The sequence below is a fragment of the Protopterus annectens genome, chromosome 7.part0 (assembly GCF_019279795.1).
Source record: "Protopterus annectens isolate FY-2018-M chromosome 7.part0, PAN1.0, whole genome shotgun sequence".
NCBI lineage: Eukaryota > Metazoa > Chordata > Ceratodontiformes > Protopteridae > Protopterus > Protopterus annectens.
The window spans coordinates 740,329,308-740,347,794 of NC_056739.1; the positions used below are offsets into that span (position 1 = coordinate 740,329,308).

Consider the following 18,487-nt stretch of genomic DNA (forward strand, 5'->3'; position numbering starts at 1 on the left):
CCTGATGGGCTACGAACCCCTATACAGGTGATTTCACCTCTCCTTTCTAAATTAAATATAATAGCTCAAAGGCCACTCTACCATAGAACAGAGAAAACTATTAAATATGCAGTTCAAAACCATAACTCTTCTGCACCCAAAGGTAATCCACCCAGCAAAAATTAGCAACAATCATCAAGCAAGCATATATTTCATGAACTCATGCACCACAGCATTCTCTTAAAGGCATGTACTTTGCTGTTATTACATCAAAAGACAGTGTCCACTAGTGTCCACTCAACTGTACACTTGCAACAATTCACAGTTCAATGTTTCAAAGAAACTTCAGTCATTCATAATAGGACATGAACCTTATTAACAGACACACATACATATACACATAAATATGTACATATACACACACATACAAAATGTAAGCACGACTTCATTTAAATAAAAAAGAATATTCAGCTTGCCAAATTCCCTGCAATGAGTTATGCAAATCACTAGACTCACCTTTCCACGGTCCTGGTTCATGAAATAGCAACTCAGCTTTAGCAGACCACTATTCCCCCACATACCACCTCTCCTGAGGGCACAGTCTCCCTTGGATTCACCTTGCCAAAATGCACGGTCTTGTACTTACTAATTACTTCACAATGTATTCCATCACCCTGTTCAGGGCTTTTTAGAACCCCCAATCCATAACGATGGTCTCCATTTAACTATTAAATGCACACAATCCTGTTGTACTGCTTATATGACAGTGATGTCCTACAGTCACTGAACAGCAACCGTGACTTTTACAGAATTCCACTGAGTTCCAGCTTAGAGAAGACATTCTCCCTCTGGGTGTCACTCCAACTCCTTACACCACATTGAGCTATGCACAAAACAGGACATACATGAACTGGGACATTTAGATACATGGGGCCAGCTCAGAATGTGCAGTTCTTGTGGTTTGGGATGACTCTTTCTTATCCACTCACCAATTTATGGCAATGTTTAAGAAAGCAAGAGACAACTTGACATCTTATTCCTTTAGGTTCAGACTAGCATCATAAGACACCAAAGAATGAAAGAATGCAATTAGACAGTGGGAAATGACAGATAATACAGATATGCCAAGTCCTACTTGCTCTAATCAATGTGTTTTTTTTTTTTTTTTGCAGATGTCAAGTTTGGAACACTGGAGATCTGGATAACTGGATATTAGTTTATGATGTGAACTGTAAGCTTTCAAAGTAGAGCTTGAACAACCTAGGACAGAGTCAGCAGGTGATACGTTTGACGGTCAAGTGTTAGAGAGCTACAGTGAAAAGAAGAAATCATGGAGGTCATGCTAGAAGACTGCTAGATTGGGAGATCATAGTATTACATATTGGTCTCCTCTATGTGTACACCTTGATCAACCACAAGTTGATAAAGAGTCAATGCACAAGTGACTCAGGTGTGGTGAAATTAAATCACAAGATGAAAGGTTTCTATTGGCAGCTCAAGACAGAGGACTACATATGTGATGGTTATTAAATCTATAGAAAAGACAGGTGATACAGACAGGAAACCATGGAGGTGGGGGCAGCCACAGAAAGGAGCGGAAAGAGATTGGATCTTTACAAACAGGTTTGTCAAAAATACCATATATTTAATATATTAACAGGTAGTTCAGCACTCAAATGGCAGGGTGAAAGCAACTAAGCTGTACAAGTATAAAAGCATTTATCTGAACAAGGCAAATCAAAGCTTGTATAGTATTTACAGGAAGGACTTACTAAAATCATACCAGATATGCATGGGGGAGGTGAAAGGTCACCCTTCTGTGGCAGAGCAGCAACTTTGGAAGAATAAATAAGGGAGGGGCTGCAGGGACGGGACACAGGTTTAGACAGCCTGACCCTCTTCAACTGGGCAGGTTGTGGCCACTCTCAGTGAATTCAGACCACAATACAGGGATGAACCCTTTTATGTTTTACTGGGCAGTGGGCAGAATAAGGGTCCAAGGTTCAAGACCAACTGAACACTGTTTGGTTTTGCAGACTCCTTCACTTAATTGTGCTGATTAACTTTATGAATAAGTTGAATTTAATGATTTCCAAGGACTTTTTTTTATTTTCACGAGTTGATGGGTTTGTACTGTTTTTCTTCAATATCTGAGCTTTGGCCGGCTAACATCTACCTGAAATCAACTGGACGTATAAGTGAATTTAAGTGCACTTTTATCTACTCTTTTTCATATAGTACTGTATTTAATTTATTTGTGTTTCTCACTAGATATTAACTCAACTGAAGTTGTGGCTGTCGCTCTACAGAGTACTTGTTAGAATTTCTGTGTAGTCATTGATAGCAGTGGGGGTAGTTTCACCTCATCACTGATATTCTGTCCTGCCTTATATAAGTGGTACATTTTGAGTTATCTCTGCTTAATATCTGAGCTTTGACCGGCTAACATCTACCTGAAATCAACTGGATGTATAAGTGAATTTAAGTACACTTTTATCTGCTCTTTTTCATATAGTATTGTAATTAATTAATTTATTTACTTGTGTTTCTCACTGGATATTAACTCAACTGAAGTTGTGGCTGTCTCTCTACAGTTAGTTCCCCACCCAGCCTCCCTGTTCTTGTTTTGGTGTTAATGTTGGTGGCTTTGAAACTGCCTACTCCTCTTGTAGATTTGTATTTGGATACTCCTTCTAGGCCCATCTCATTTGCTCACTCAACTGAGTGCAGTGAGATCATATTCTGATTTCAGGCACTCCTACTGTGTACAAAGAGAGCATTTGGGAAGGACAACCCCTGTAGCCTATTAACCCTGCTCTGTTCCCTCCCTCAACAATAAAAAAAAAATAAATAAATATATATATATATATATATATATATATATATATATATATTTTTTTTTTTTTTTTTTAATTCAGCTGCTCTTACTGTAACTGTCTTAGTTGCTTTTCTGCATGCTGTTATCTGTTCAGTCACTCTTACTCTGCACTAATTACCGCTTGTAAATAGCCTTCTAATTTACTGCCTTCTGCACTTGTTTTTTAGTCATTTGTTAATTTAATTGCATTTGTTTGAACTGTATTTTCCGTAGTGTCGCTACACACTCGGGCGTGCTGGCCTGTACTGCAATTTGAATTGTATTTACTGCTGTTTTAGCTGCTTTTCTGTAAAAAAAAATCTAAGCCTGTTTCCTGCCTTTCCTGTAACTAGTCAAGTCCAGATACAGACTTGCTGTATCCAGGACTGCTGGTAAGCTTCTGAGCCCCCCAAGCCTTTATGTGTTGGAGGGAAGCCTTCTAGCTTATCAGTGGGAGTTTTAAGCACTAGGTAGCCTATCTACCATGGGAAGAGTGGGTTTTGGCACTGAAATTGTAGCTCATTTACCATTTGGACAGTTTTTCCATCTCTTTCTACTTTCTGGTTTAAAAGCCCGTTTTGTGTTTGGTCCCCACCTTTCCTACAACTAGTGTAGTCCAGGTACAGATATGCTGTATCCAGGACTGTTGGTAAGCTTCTGAGCCCCCCAAGCCCTTCTGTGTTGGAGAGAAACCTTCTAGCTTATCAGTGGGAGTGGTAAGCACTAGGTAACCTATCTACCACAGGAGGAGTGGTTTCTGGCCTAGAAATTATAGTTTATTGACCATTTGGGAAGCTTTTCCATCTCTTTCAACCTTCTGATTTAAAAGCCTGCGTTTGCGCGTGTTTCCTGCCTTTCCTGTTACTAGTCTAATCCAGGTACAGATTTTCTGTATCCAGGACTCTTTGTAAGCTTCTGAGCACCCCAAGCCTTTCTGTGATGGAGGAAAACCTTCTAGCTTATCAGTATGAGTGGTAAGCATCAGGTAGCCTATCTACCACAAGAGGAGTGGTCCCTGGCCCAGAAATTGTAGCTATTGGCTGTTTAAGCATTTTTTTTTTCCATCTCTTTCAACTTTCTGGTTTGAAAGCCGCACTTGCACCTGTTTTCCACCTTTCCTATAACTAGCCTAGTCCGGTTACAGAGTTGCTGTATCCAGGATTTTTAGTAAGCTTCTGAGCCCCCCAAGCCTTTCTGTGTTGGAGGGAAGTCTTCTAGCTTATCAGTGGGAGTAGTAAGCGCTAGGTAGCCTATCTTCCATGGGAAGAGTGAGTTTTGGCACAGAAACTGTAGTTTATTTGGCCATTTGGACAGTCTTCCATCTCTTTCAACTTGCTGGCTTAAAAGCCTGCGTTTGTACTTGTTCCCCGCCTTTCTTGTAACTAGTCTAGTCCAGGTACAGATCTGCTGTATCCAGGACTCTTTGTAAGCTTTTGAGCGCCCCAAGCCTTTCCATGTTGGAGGGAAGCCTTCTAGCTTATCAGTAGGAGTGGTAAGCATTAGGTAGCCTATCTACCACAAGAGAGTTGTGAACATATTAACTCCACTATTAAAGCTGTAAACAAAAAAATTGGGACTCTCTACAGAATCAAACCCTTTCTGACCCCAGTAGCTAGAAAACCATTGCTCAGACACACCTGATCTCCACCCTCTTCTATGCCTCACCTATCTATACTAACTTATCCAAAATAACATTACCAAACTCTCCATCTGCTACAATAGCATAGCCAGATTCATTACTGCTACCTAAGAACACACCACTGTCTTAACCTCAAACAGCTAGACTGGTTAGAGCTAACTAACCACTTACTCTATCAACAACTACTCATCATTCAAAAGACCCTCTTCTACCCTGATGCCACCCCCTAGCCTTACAAAACAGATAATCCCATATAAAACCTACACTACGTTCTGCTAATAAACTCCTAGTATCCCTAACTAAATCATATAATAAAGCTGGAGATTCATTATTTTCAAATTCCATAGGTAAAATCTGGAATCAACTCCCTCAAGAAATTACTAATCAAAACTCTACCTCTCTTTTCAAAAAACATATCAGAGAACATCTTAAAGCACAGCGGTTCTGTCCTTGTGCTAATCCCGACTGAAACCATGTCCTCACTTACCTAATTTTTCCTCCACTTTTCTGAGCTCCTCACAAACACTTTCAATAGTTTTGAGATTTGTATCTGAGAATGTATACTTTGCCAACAACCTTTTTACTTCATCTTGTTTTATTGTTTCTGTTTTAATAAGGTTAATACAGTAGTTTATATTAGTAGTAGTGTTATAGTTTCTTGTTAATAAGTCTAATACAGTAGTACATAGTATAACTATATCTCCTATTTTTAGTATCTCTTCTATGGTGAAATTGAATTTTCTTTTCTTTTTTTACATTGTATGGTGTACTCATATCAATGCTTTATTTGTGCCAATGTATTATTTATTTTATTGCCTGTACTGGAGCTTTTCTCCCCGGGCCTCTACTGAAAACGGATACATATCCAGTTAGACTAGCCCGGTCAACAAATGTAAAATAAATGTAAAATAAAATAAAAATAAAATAAATATCTGAGCTTTGACCGGCTAACATCTACCTGAAATCAACTGGACGTATAAGTGAATTTAAGTACACTTTTATCTGCTCTTTTTCATATAGTATTGTAATTAATTAATTTATTTATTTGTGTTTCTCACTGGATATTAACTCAACTGAAGTTGTGGCTGTCTCTCTACAGTTAGTTCCCCACCCAGCCTCCCTGTTCTTGTTTTGGTGTTAATGTTGGTGGCTTTGAAACTGCCCGCTCCTCTTGTAGATTTGTATTTGGATACTCCTTCTAGGCCCATCTCATTTGCTCACTCAACTGAGTGCAGTGAGATCATATTCTGATTTCAGGCACTCCTACTGTGTACAAAGAGAGCATTTGGGAAGGACAAACCCTGTAGCCTATTAACCCTGCTCTGTTCCCTCCCTCAAAAATAAAAAAATAAATATATATATATATATATATATATATATATATATATATATATATATATTTTTTTTTTTTTAATTCAGCTGCTCTTACTGTAACTGTCTTAGTTGCTTTTCTGCATGCTGTTATCTGTTCAGTCACTCTTACTCTGCACTTATTACCGCTTGTTAATAGCCTTTTAATTTACTGCCTTCTGCACTTGTTTTTTAGTCATTTGTTAATTTAATTGCATTTGTTTGAACTGTATTTGTCGTAGTGTCGCTACACACTCGGGCGTGCTGGCCTGTACTGCAATGTGAATTGTATTTACTGCTGTTTTAGCTACTTTTCTGTAAAAAAAAATCTAAGCCTGTTTCCTGCCTTTCCTGTAACTAGTCAAGTTTTGAGCCCCCCAAGCCTTTATGTGTTGGAGGGAAGCCTTCTAGCTTATCAGTGGGAGTTTTAAGCACTAGGTAGCCTATCTACCATGGGAAGAGTGGGTTTTGGCACTGAAATTGTAGCTCATTGACCATTTGGACAGTTTTTCCATCTCTTTCTACTTTCTGGTTTAAAAGCCCGTTTTGTGTTTGGTCCCCACCTTTCCTACAACTAGTGTAGTCCAGGTACAGATATGCTGTATCCAGGACTGTTGGTAAGCTTCTGAGCCCCCCAAGCCCTTCTGTGTTGGAGAGAAGCCTTCTAGCTTATCAGTGGGAGTGGTAAGCACTAGGTAACCTATCTACCACAGGAGGAGTGGTTTCTGGCCCAGAAATTATAGTTTATTGACCATTTGGGAAGCTTTTCCATCTCTTTCAACCTTCTGATTTAAAAGCCTGCATTTGCGCGTGTTTCCTGCCTTTCCTGTTACTAGTCTAGTCCAGGTACAGATTTTCTGTATCCAGGACTCTTTGTAAGCTTCTGAGCACCCCAAGCCTTTCTGTGTTGGAGGAAAACCTTCTAGCTTATCAGTGGGAGTGGTAAGCATCAGGTAGCCTATCAACCACAAGAGGAGTGGTCCCTGGCCCAGAAATTGTAGCTATTGGCTGTTTTTTTCCATCTCTTTCAACTTTCTGATTTGAAAGCCGCACTTGCGCCTGTTTTCCACCTTTCCTATAACTAGCCTAGTCCGGTTAGAGAGTTGCTGTATCCAGGATTGTTAGTAAGCTTCTGAGCCCCCCAAGCCTTTCTGTGTTGGAGGGAAGTCTTCTAGCTTATCAGTGGGAGTAGTAAGCGCTAGGTAGCCTATCTTCCATGGGAAGAGTGAGTTTTGGCCCAGAAACTGTAGTTTATTTGGCCATTTGGGCAGTCTTCCATCTCTTTCAACTTGCTGGCTTAAAAGCCTGCGTTTGTACTTGTTCCCCGCCTTTCTTGTAACTAGTCTAGTCCAGGTACAGATTTGCTGTATCCAGGACTCTTTGTAAGCTTTTGAGCGCCCCAAGCCTTTCCATGTTGGAGGGAAGCCTTCTAGCTTATCAGTAGGAGTGGTAAGCATTAGGTAGCCTATCTACCACAAGAGGAGTGGTTCCTGTCCCAGAAATTGTAGCTATTGGCCGTTTGGGCAGTTTTTTCCATCTCTTTCAATGTTCTGGTTTAAAAGCCGCACTTGCACTTGTTTCCCACCTTTCCTGTAACTAGCCTAGTCCAGATACAGAGTTGCTGTATCCAGGACTGTTGGTAATCTTCTGAGCCCTGCAAGCCTTTCTGTGTTGGAGGAAAGCCTTCCAGCTTATCAGTGGGAGTGATAAGCACTAGGTAGCCTGTCTACCACAAGAGGAGTGGTTCTTGGCCCAGAAATTGTAGTTTATTGACCATTTGGACAGTTTGTCCATCTCTTTCAACTTTCTGGTTTAAAAGACGACATCTGCGCTTGTTTCCCATCTTTTCTGTAACTAACCTACTGGGTAGCACTAGAAAGCCTTAAACTGATACAAGCCTTCTAGCTTAGAAGAGAGACTTTGGAGTGATTAAGTATCAGTGTTTTGTACTTTCTTGCTGTACTTAAATGTTTTCTGCCTAAACACAGATTTTCCAGCGTTTATTGTGATTTAAAAGCTTGTTTTTTTCACATATTGCACTTATTTGACTGTCTGCACTTTTAAAAAGTTGTTTTTTGTTTAAATAATTTGTTTAACTGTTGTAGGCTACACACTAAAGTGTGACAGCCTTTTCTGATCGTTTGTAGTTGTTTAAATCTGTTTTAAGTGTATTTTTTATTGTTTTTGCCTTATCTTTTCAAAAAAAAAAAAAATAAAATAAAACAATTCCTTGTTTCCCGCCTTTCTAAGCTAGTATAGTCCAGTTTTCAGGCTAGTGCTGAATTCAGGGCTGCACTAGTTTCTGAGTTGCCCATACTTTACTTGGATAGAAGGAAGTTTCTCTGTTCACCTGTGAGAGAGGGGAGCTTTGAGCAACCTATCTGTCCCTGGAGGAGTGGTCCCAGCCCAGAAGTTAGTAGTTTATTGGCCATTTTGGGCTAATCTCTATCTCTTTCATTTCCCTACTATAAAAACCACGTTTGCACGGTTTTGCACATTGGGCAGCGCCGGTTAGCTACAGTTAAATTATTCCTGGCTTCACTAAGTCTCCTCTTCAGTTTTTCCCTTGAAACTAGTCTAACTCTCAACCTAAGCACTCAAAAAGCATCCTACAGCCCAGCACTTGCTCAGACCTAATAGCAAGCACTAATATACCCTGACAACTGCCTCATGTACACAGACAACCCTCTCCTCCTACCACAAAACACTAACATATGCGAGAGATGCAATTATACAGCTAAACTGGAAGCTAAGCTGTCTCCACCCAAGCCTGGAGCAGACAGTCAAGAGGAGAAGGTTAACACTTGCACCACACCTCCAGCCACACACAGACCAACTAAAACAACACTGGCAAAAAATACACATAAATACACAAAATCATACTCGGAGGCTCAAAATAAAAACTTGCAAAAGCATCAGAGACCTCCAAAGCAGACACCCAAACAACCTGCACCTCCCGTCACAAACCAGACAACACATAAAACACAAAATCAGTGTGCCACATAATCACAGCCCTTAAGGTGAAATAACATACCTAACATTCTAGTGATAGGTGACTCTATAGTCAGGCACACTGATGTCCCACTCACTAGGCTGGACAAGCAGAAGGTTACTGTTAGCTGCCTGTTGAGAGCCAGAATCCGCCACATAACACAAGCACTCAGGTCACTCCAGAACAAGTACTAATATGACTCTGTCATTGTTCATGTTAGTGTGAATGACCTGAGACGTACCTCCCTGGACTACATGAAAAGAGACATGGAAGAGCTCTCTGATCATGTAGCCCAGGCTGGTATGATCCTGACCCTGAGTAGCATCCTGCCCTCACCAAGAATGATACCTCAGTATAAAGAAAAAAATTATCAATTTCAACAATTGGCTAAGCTTCTGGTGTCATTCAAAGGGGATCCAGTGTCTGTCAGCCTGAGACGACATGCTCAACAAGCCACGTTGCTTCGCAAGAGACAGCTTTCGAATATTGGCCAAGGCTCTTACTACTCATAGTGTCTTTTTTAGGCAAGGCTCAAAAGCCAAACCCACCTCCATAAAAAGCACAATTAACAAAAAACTGAGGGTTATGCTACTCAACGCCAGGAGTTTAAATCTCAAAATGCATGCACTCGAAGCACTCTTCAGTATGGAGAACGTCGACATCTGTGCGGTAACTGAAACCTGGTTCAAGGCTACTGAGAGCACCCCAGCACTACCAAGCTACAACTCATACCACACGTTTCGGCCACAGAACACGGACCAAAACACAAAAGGAGGGGGTGTATCCATATTCATCAAGGATACCTACACCTCCAGGTTAGTGGAGCAGCATGATACCTCTGAGATCATCCATGTGCAACTAACGTCAGGAAATCTGTAATGCAAATTGTGGCCTGCTACAGATCACCCTCCATGACCCAGGACCACCACTCCACCTTTCTGGAGACACTGGAAAACATGAAGGTCCTACCGAACACCCTGATATTGGGCGATTTCAATTACCCTACCACTCACTGGGAAAACTACTCAAGTACAAACTCCCAGGCCCAGCACTTCCTGAAATTCATCAACTCAAAACGCCCTGGATCAGCTGGTAAACTCTCCTACTAGAGGTGAAAACATATTGGACCTGGTCCTCACCAACATGGGCGACAGGTGTTCCACACCGGAGGTCAACCCGTCACTGGTTAGATCAGACCATAAACTAATCACTCTGGATGTCCACACCCCACCACCACCCCCAACTAAAGAAACCACAGTAAAAAAACTTTTCTAAAGCAAACTTCACCTTACTTAAGACAGAGGTGGTAAGTTTCACAGCCCCCATGCTAAAGGATAATGCTGCCCAAGATGCAGAAACCTTTACAAATGCACTCTATGAGCACCTACAAGGATGTATGGATCGTGCCATCCCTAGCAAAACCAAGACTAACTCCTCTAAGAGAAGGAAACCAGTTTGGTCTTAAAAAACGTTCAGGACTTTTTGCAGCTTAATCCCGGTAAGATGAATGCGGTCAGCAATTTTCACAACAGGAAATGAAAATGTTGTCACCATGTGAAATCTTCATATATTTGATTCTGCTTTACTCTGCAATCCTACCATTGTACAATGTATTTTACACCATTAAAAATCAATCAGCTTCAAGGAAATGTTGGTAATGTCAGAGATAAGCAAGTCCAGATTTACTTTAATCCCTCACAGAACACTTTTAATAATTCTACCAACGTTCGGGAGATTTTTAATAAGCATTAAAAAAGTAGGAGTATTTTACTTTGCAGGTCAGATTCAATAATGCCTACACTAAGTGTACACTAAGCGTAAATGATATGTATTCAATTATATCCCTACCACATTTTTTGAGCTTTCTAGTCACACAGAAGGATTACACTAAGTAAGTGTAGTCTACACTTTGTGATAACCTTTATGAATCCCTGTCAATATTTAAAGCTGGAAGAAAATCAGTAGGAAAACTAAAATTAGCAGGAAGAAGGAGTGAGTTATGCCTGTGCTGTCTGTTCACTCAGAATGGTTTACACACAGTGTAAGTGCAAGCATTACTGAATCCCGGGGAGCATGTTACAAAACTATGGGCATCTCAATGAAGCAGAAATATTTGTTAGCAGTTGAATGAGTGAATTTGCAGCATACTGTAGCTCAAAACCATGGAACAGCAGAATCAAAGTATCATATTGTAATCTCTGTAGTTGGTGCAAGTATATATTAAAAGCAGACAACTTTAAATACCCCTTTTTTGGAGCTTGTTTACAAGACAAAGTATTGACAGTAAGTAAGAGCACATTACACATCTTACTCCCATGGGTTTGCGTTTTACACTATAAAAAAGTACTGGGTTCTTTAAATACAGATCTCTATCCTGAGATATAAGCAAGAGTCACTGTAACAATGCATCATTAACAGCACAAATTACATCACAGGTTATTAAACACCATTTTTAAGTTTATGGGGTTACGAATATTTACTGAATGTAGAATAAGGATTAATGATAAGGTACTTGCTTGAAATGAAAGACGTAACAAATAAGGTTAGTGGTTAAGGAGAAAAAAAAGAACAAAAATCTTAATTGCAGTGTCATTCCTTAAAACACAAACTAAGAACCAATTTACTTATATAAACATTTGACCATGTTTTTAACTAGTGAATAATAACTAAAGTGTAGAAGCTTATATATACATATTTAACTTTTTTCCATTAGTATTTTCAGCTGCTGCTCTATTCACTCAAAATAATGAAGAGTGTGATACCCAGAAACATCTATACTTTAATAAATGTCAAATTTATATTACCGAGTGGTGATGCCACTTGAATAACCATAGTCCATATAAAAAGTATCATTTGCTGTAATGCATTTTTTTTTTAAATAGTAAATTGCCCACCACTACTGGATCCCATCTTGTTTCCATTAAGTCTATAAGTCTATAAACACTTCTTTTATAGCAAGAAAAAAAATCTTTAAAATATACTCCCCCCTCCTGCCCACCAGCACTTTCAGATGTAAAACATGGGCGTGTCCCAACAAGTACAAAAGCATGCAGCTTTGATGTCTGCCTATCATAAAGTGACATCTTTAAAACTTAGGCTTTTCAGCAACTTGTAAATGGCAGTAAAGGGCAGGCAGCTTGCATTCCTTCTCTCATAACTCACAAAGTTAAAATAATAAATCACAAGATTACAAATGTGTAACTTTGTGGGTGTGCATGTATGCATGCAATAGCACGTGTGTGCAGAAAATGCCTATATGATGTTCTTCCAGGTTTCAAATGTGACACACTGGTTTAGCCTGCTTTATTGCTTCTATGCTGGAGCACTTTCACAGATCCATTCCTTTTTATAGTGTCCCCATAACCAAACTGTTCCCATTATGGGAGGTTCCAATGGGACCCTTCTCAACCATGAAAAAAAACACAATGCAGGCTAGAGACATCCTCTCTGTCCTAGACCAAAATGCTGCACTATATGGTGTTTTGGAAAGACATCAATAACATATAACAGGAAATAAGCTTCCTTGGCACACAACAGCCCGTTTATCCCAGTGTTAATCCCACCCCAGTGGAGCAACATATTGCTTCAAGAATGTACCAGCCTGGTTCCCACACACTGTCCTATGCTTCCTCCCAAACAATGGTCTCCAACATCATACTAAGGCATTCTACAGACACTAGAGGCACCTTATTCATGCTATGATACACTCAGCAGAACTTCAGGTGTTTACCACATGCCAATCCATACTCAGCAAAATCAGAGACCAATGTCTCAAACTAAAAAATGTTCACAGCACAAGGGCACTAGCCTCATGCCCTTCCGCAATACTTGGGCACCTGGCTCATGTAAGTCACTTTCAGAAATACTGAAGGCACTTACCCTACGCCAAGCCACATTCAGTAATACTGAAGGCACTTGCTTCATGCTGTGTTACATTTAAGACTAAAGCCACAAAATATCAATCCTGTGTCGGTAAAACAAGTGACCTCCACTGCTTGCCACACACAACAGCAGATAGGATCCTACTGAACTCCTTTGGCAATCTTGATGAATCAAACAAGGTTCTGATAAAAAGTGGTCAGCATAAGGTAACAAATGTGGTTATCAATATAAACACTTTTTTGAGGCCAGGTCAGCTTCAGTCTAAACTGAGAAGCTTCGAATGAACTGCCCTTACTTAGATGAGTGAAAAGCCCTAACAGTTCCAGGGTCATCTATTAAGTGTCATAATGTACTCTATAAAGGTAAGACCACACAGTTAAAGTTATCTGCCTAGAGGAAAGCTACACACAGTAAAACTCAGGCAAGAAGCTTACTGCATGACACTCTTTTAATCAGTTTTGTGGCCTCTCATATGTATAACACTCAGGAACACTTCAGTCATTAGTTTGTGTATGTACCCTCAGTAACACACTATCTGCCTAGAGCATACCCCACTATAACACTAGGGCCAACTGTCTATTAGATGTTTGTGTAACACTCAAAGCACCTAAGTAGCACATGCCAAAGTCTGTAATACTCGGGACATCTACCTAGCATATTGCCAAAGTTGGTTACAGTCAGCCCATACTGGGAGAATACCACACTCTGTAACACTACAGAGACCTGTCAAGTGTATACTATACTTTGTAACAGTAAGGTGACAAGCCTACAGCATGCCACACTCTGTAGCACTAGGGTGACAGTCTTTGCCACACTCCATAATGCTAGGATGACCTGTCTAGTGCACGCAACATTCTGTAACACTATTAGTGACCTGCCCAGTACATACCACACACTATAACACTAATAACTTGCCTAGATCATGTCATAGTCTTAAAACACTACAGTGATATGCTTAGGGTACGACACATTATATGACATACAGACATATTTATTGCATGCCATATTCTGTAACACAAACAAGTTCCTTTCAAAGGACAATGATTTTACATAATTAAAGTGACAAATATTCTAAAAAGTTTAACTTAGTGAAAGTTTCCTTGAATGGTGTTTCAGTGCATGAATATGTGCATGCTTGTGTCTATTTTATGGAGAAAATATTCACATGAAGCTCAATACTTAAACTACCCATACTGCTGATCCCTGACTTGGTACATCCTACCAATAAGATAGCTTTATATATTCCAGCAGTAAAGACAGGCTTTTATACATTCAGCACTGCATCTGCCCAGAATACATGCACTATACAGATATGCGCTGATTAAACAAGTTATTTCACTCATTGGTCACAGAAGAGTATTACTAATATGAAAACAAAATTGTATGGCTTCCTACAAAAAGCACTTTGCTTATTTAGACAGTTGCTGTAATTCAAAAATTCCTCTCAAAGACGTTTGCTTACCTCTGACCAATAAACAAACCTCAGTCAATGTCCACCAATTCCCTTTAGGCACAAGGCAATAGTACTTTACTGTTACCCAGACCTACAGTTAACCTGTGCTATAAAGAAACAGCTTTCTCAGTCCTTGTACAAACTTACTTAGAATCATTTGCCACCAAACATCAGGAACCCCAAACAACATCTTTCAGGCCTACTACCCGATGACCTCCTTGCCTGTGGAGCTGAACGCAGCTACTTTTGTGACTGACACTGAATCTTACGGCTTACATACCACTGAATCTTTGACCAAATTCAAATTTACTACAGCTACACTAAATAATTTACAATGGTCTGCACTCCAGTACAGCATTCAGACTGCTCTAACCACAACACGGTTTTAAATGTTATTCCTTATGTTCCTGCCTACTACTCCTGTAGTGAAGACAGTCATAAAAGGCCTGCTTCAGCCCCTATAGGTTGTATTAAGTGCATTGCTGCTGCCATATTACTTTATGAGAAACTGTGCATAAAATAAATAACCAAATTAGGGACTCATATTAGTCAGTGATACTAATTTCAAACCTGCCTGTAGTTTCTGCCTAAAATTGTTTCAACTATTGAAGATATTTGCTTATGCAAATCAGTTACCAACTAAAGGTTTGATTTCATTTGTAATGCTTTATTTGACCTGTACACACATGCTACTGTGACTGTATTATCATACGGCTTGAGACATGACAGAAGAGGGTCCTGTAGGGCGAGCCCACTTTCCCAGTTAACAAACGAGTCAGTAAATAAAAAGTGGGCAACTGCTGCAGCAGCATACTATACTCAAAAATTCAGATGCCTGCGACCATGCTCCACTCGCTAATGTGGGGAAGGACAGCAGGTAATTTCAAATGTGTTTGAAACATTCTGGGACAAAGCCATAGTACACACAGAAGAAACCCAGGTTCTGTAATTTTTCAGTGAGGTTTATGCCATGTGAGTCAGTTTTACATACTGCCTTTCCTCTACATTGTATTCTAAAGGATGGTAAAGAAAGCTGTAAACAATTAACCACAGGAAGAATAAATGGACTAAAGGAAATCAAGACAGAAACAAAAAGAAATTAAAACTAACTTTAAGACACAAAACTTACAGCACTTAGTAGAGGTAATGACAGCAGTCTCTAAAGTTTCTGGAAGGCTTCAAATTTGTGTCCCACTAGTGTCAAATTGACAAACATTATTGTACAAAAAAAAATATTTCACACAATGACTACTTTCAATGAAACCAAACTAATTACATAAATAAAATCAGTGAATCATCTTATGTTTTTCTTTTGTTTGCCAATGGTACAACCCTGCTTTACTTACAGACTACTGCTTCCTCCAGCATGCTTGTTGTTAGGCGCGCGCACACACACACACACACACACACACACACACACACACACATACACATACACATATCGCTGTCTGACCCGGAGCCGTGTATGGGGTTTCTCTCCTGCAGGTCACCAAATCAGCAGCACATTTTTCTACACTGGGTCCTGAGCTGTTCCCCCACTACACAAACATTCAGACAATAAACTCGGTGGCACATATTTCCCTGAACTGATGCCGGCCGGTATAAAAGGTTAGAAAATGCTCTCTCCAAATGCAATCATTCACTTAATGAATACTTGTACAACCAGCCCATCACAGTAAACCTGAAATCTGTCTGTGCCAGGTTGTTAGTACAAAAATGAGCTGCAAATTGCAATGGGACTAGTAACATTTGAAGCGACGCACTAAAAACACAAACAGTTCCATTCTCTTTTTTATCGTTTAAATAAAACCTTATTTATTTTAATCGTGTATTAAATGACCTGCCTTGGATAAAATGTACAATTCATATACAGTTGGGCTGCTCTTACCTGAAATGAGGGTCTGGGGAGCGCTGGCTACACTGAATCCCTTGGCACCCAAGACCTGGCGGGTCTCTGAGCAACTGCGTCCCCCGGCCTTGGGCTCTGAGGCGGCGGATGAACAAAGCAGGAGGGGAGCCCCCAGCAGCAGGAGGGGGAGCAGGAACTGCCCAGAAGTAGCGACTGCCAACCCCATCCTGCAGGGAAGAGCCCACACCGGAGCTCAAGGTTCAAGTGGCATTCGAGGCAGAAAAGAAGAACTAGCTATGCCTCTCACAAACAAAGGAGCCAAATTTAAATAGTTACAAAGAAAAGACCTCGGACTATTGTATGTCCTGAGCACACACGACATGGAAGGGGGTTCGATCCGCAAATCAGTGCAGCAGCCCGGGGCTCGGAGTAGGGAGTCCAGACAATGAAACCGCAGGAGTCGCTACGGCAGCAAGGAGGCCCCCGGGTCCTAGCGCTTGCAACGTTCAGCACTGTCCCATGTTCTGCCTTCCCCGTCAGGTTCACTTTCATTTTACTTCTTTAAATCTCCCCCGCCCCTCTACTAGAACGCAACCCACCCTCTGTTCTGTTCTTGTATTTCTTTCTTCTTTGCTTCCTTTTCTTAAAACATTCTATGCTATGTGTTCTATGCATCGTTCCTGTGTATTCCCTAACCCACAAATCTCACCGACTTTTACTCACCCCCTCAAATTGTGCACATCTCTCCATCACACTACTTTACATTTCATGGCAAAGATGCGTACTAGTCGCCGAGCTTCACGCTTTGTACAGTGTTAAGTATCAAGAAAAGCAGACACCATTTCTCCGTCTCTAAATTTTTTTTTTGGGGGGGGGGGGCAGAAAGGGCCACGGGGAAAAATAAATTAAAATACCTTACTTACTGCCTGACTAACTAGCCAAGACGCTAATGAACTAACTAAAGCAAGCCATGCCAATCACTTTAACGTATTTTAACTTGTGTATTGGGTTCCAGCAAACCAACACATTCTACCAGTTCATTGTCTTTGTTCTCACTCTGCATACAGAAAAACTTATTTACTTTTTGGTAATGGTAGGCAGGTAAATAGAGGAGTCCAAACACAGTTTTGAACTACGACCCAAGAGAAAGACAAACAGAAATACAGACCAACGCTCTCTATAATAAACATTTTAGGCTCATTGTAGAACCAGTCTGATATAAATAAATCAGGTAAAGCCATTTCTCTTACTTGCTATGATTTAGGCATAGTATCGATTTTATTTTATTCTGTTTTAGCATTGCGTCTCTTAGATTTATTGCTGTTCTTCATAACATTATACAAGTGTAAAAGGTACAAATGACTGAAATAAGCCTATACAAAGACATTCTTGACATTAGCTGTACCTGATCTATCTGTGGACATTCTGTTCTGTAAAATAAGAAAGAGCTCCTCTTTCCTAACTTCATGCTTATGATTTTTAAAGGCATGTGCTATGATTTTTAATGCTCAGAGTTTAAGAGGTATTGGTAAACCCAAAACAGAAATAAAACCGAAACCATATAATAAAATATCATCTTAGGCTAATAGCTGAACTACAGCAATACAAACATCAGCAAGTAAGAGAGGGCATACAAGATAGCTTGACAAGATCCAAATAGCCACAACAATTCAATAACTGTAATACAGTAAAATAACATACTATTCATGTTTCCATATTGTTATAAAAGAAAGTATGAAGAGTTGAAATCGCATCAGCCTGTAAAAAAAAATATATATATATATATATATATATATATATATATGAGAAAAAGAGAAAACAACTATACCTTAAATGCTTGATATATATGCTAAAAACAAATTTAGGCTGAAAGGGTATTACGATAGGTACAGGGAGAATATAACAAATACTAAAATTAGTGAATACATGACAGGATGCAACAAAAAAAGGGGGGGTATAGGGAATGCAGGATGTAGTACTATTAGCCAAAGTAGTAAAGCAGGGTAGAACAAAGAAGGGATAGAGAGTTTGAGTCATGTCACTCCAAGTCTCTGCCAAGTAAGAGTAATGGATCTTGCAGAAGCCATTCCAAAATACTAATAGAATCAGAAAAATGACAGTGTTATTGGAAATAGGAAAAAGAGAAACAAGGGAAATAAATTCAAAGAGATGTTATTTAGGAGTAATGTGACCTTTTTTTGTATAAGCCATCACTGGAAAAGTTATAAATTAAAATGTCACAAAGCTATTGGCAAGCCAGTGATAAACCCCTACTAATATTTTAGGCATCAGTCCTTCAAAAACAACATGCACATCATGGGCTACCTTGCCGGCTTACAATCTTCCAGAATTGAACAAGCTGATAGGCTGATACATCATACATCCTCCCTGGGGCAAGGAGTTTTGGGGATATTTCTCCTAACCAAGTCTGTAAGCACTAACACTTCCCTTTTTTGCTTGATGAGCCTATAGCAGACAACTGATGT

The 18,487-nt window shown here is 39.9% G+C and overlaps 1 protein-coding gene across 1 annotated transcript in view; it reads right to left on the minus strand.

The window, feature by feature from the left end:
* The window catches only part of GPC2 (glypican 2), a 740,846-nt gene extending 724,357 nt beyond the window's left edge, over positions 1–16,489 (minus strand). The window contains exon 1 of the mRNA XM_044077271.1: positions 16,041–16,489. Coding sequence (XP_043933206.1) covers positions 16,041–16,227 — 187 coding nt within the window. The 5' untranslated portion in view covers positions 16,228–16,489. The remainder of the gene's footprint in view (positions 1–16,040) is intronic.
* Positions 16,490–18,487: the final 1,998 nt, after the last annotated feature.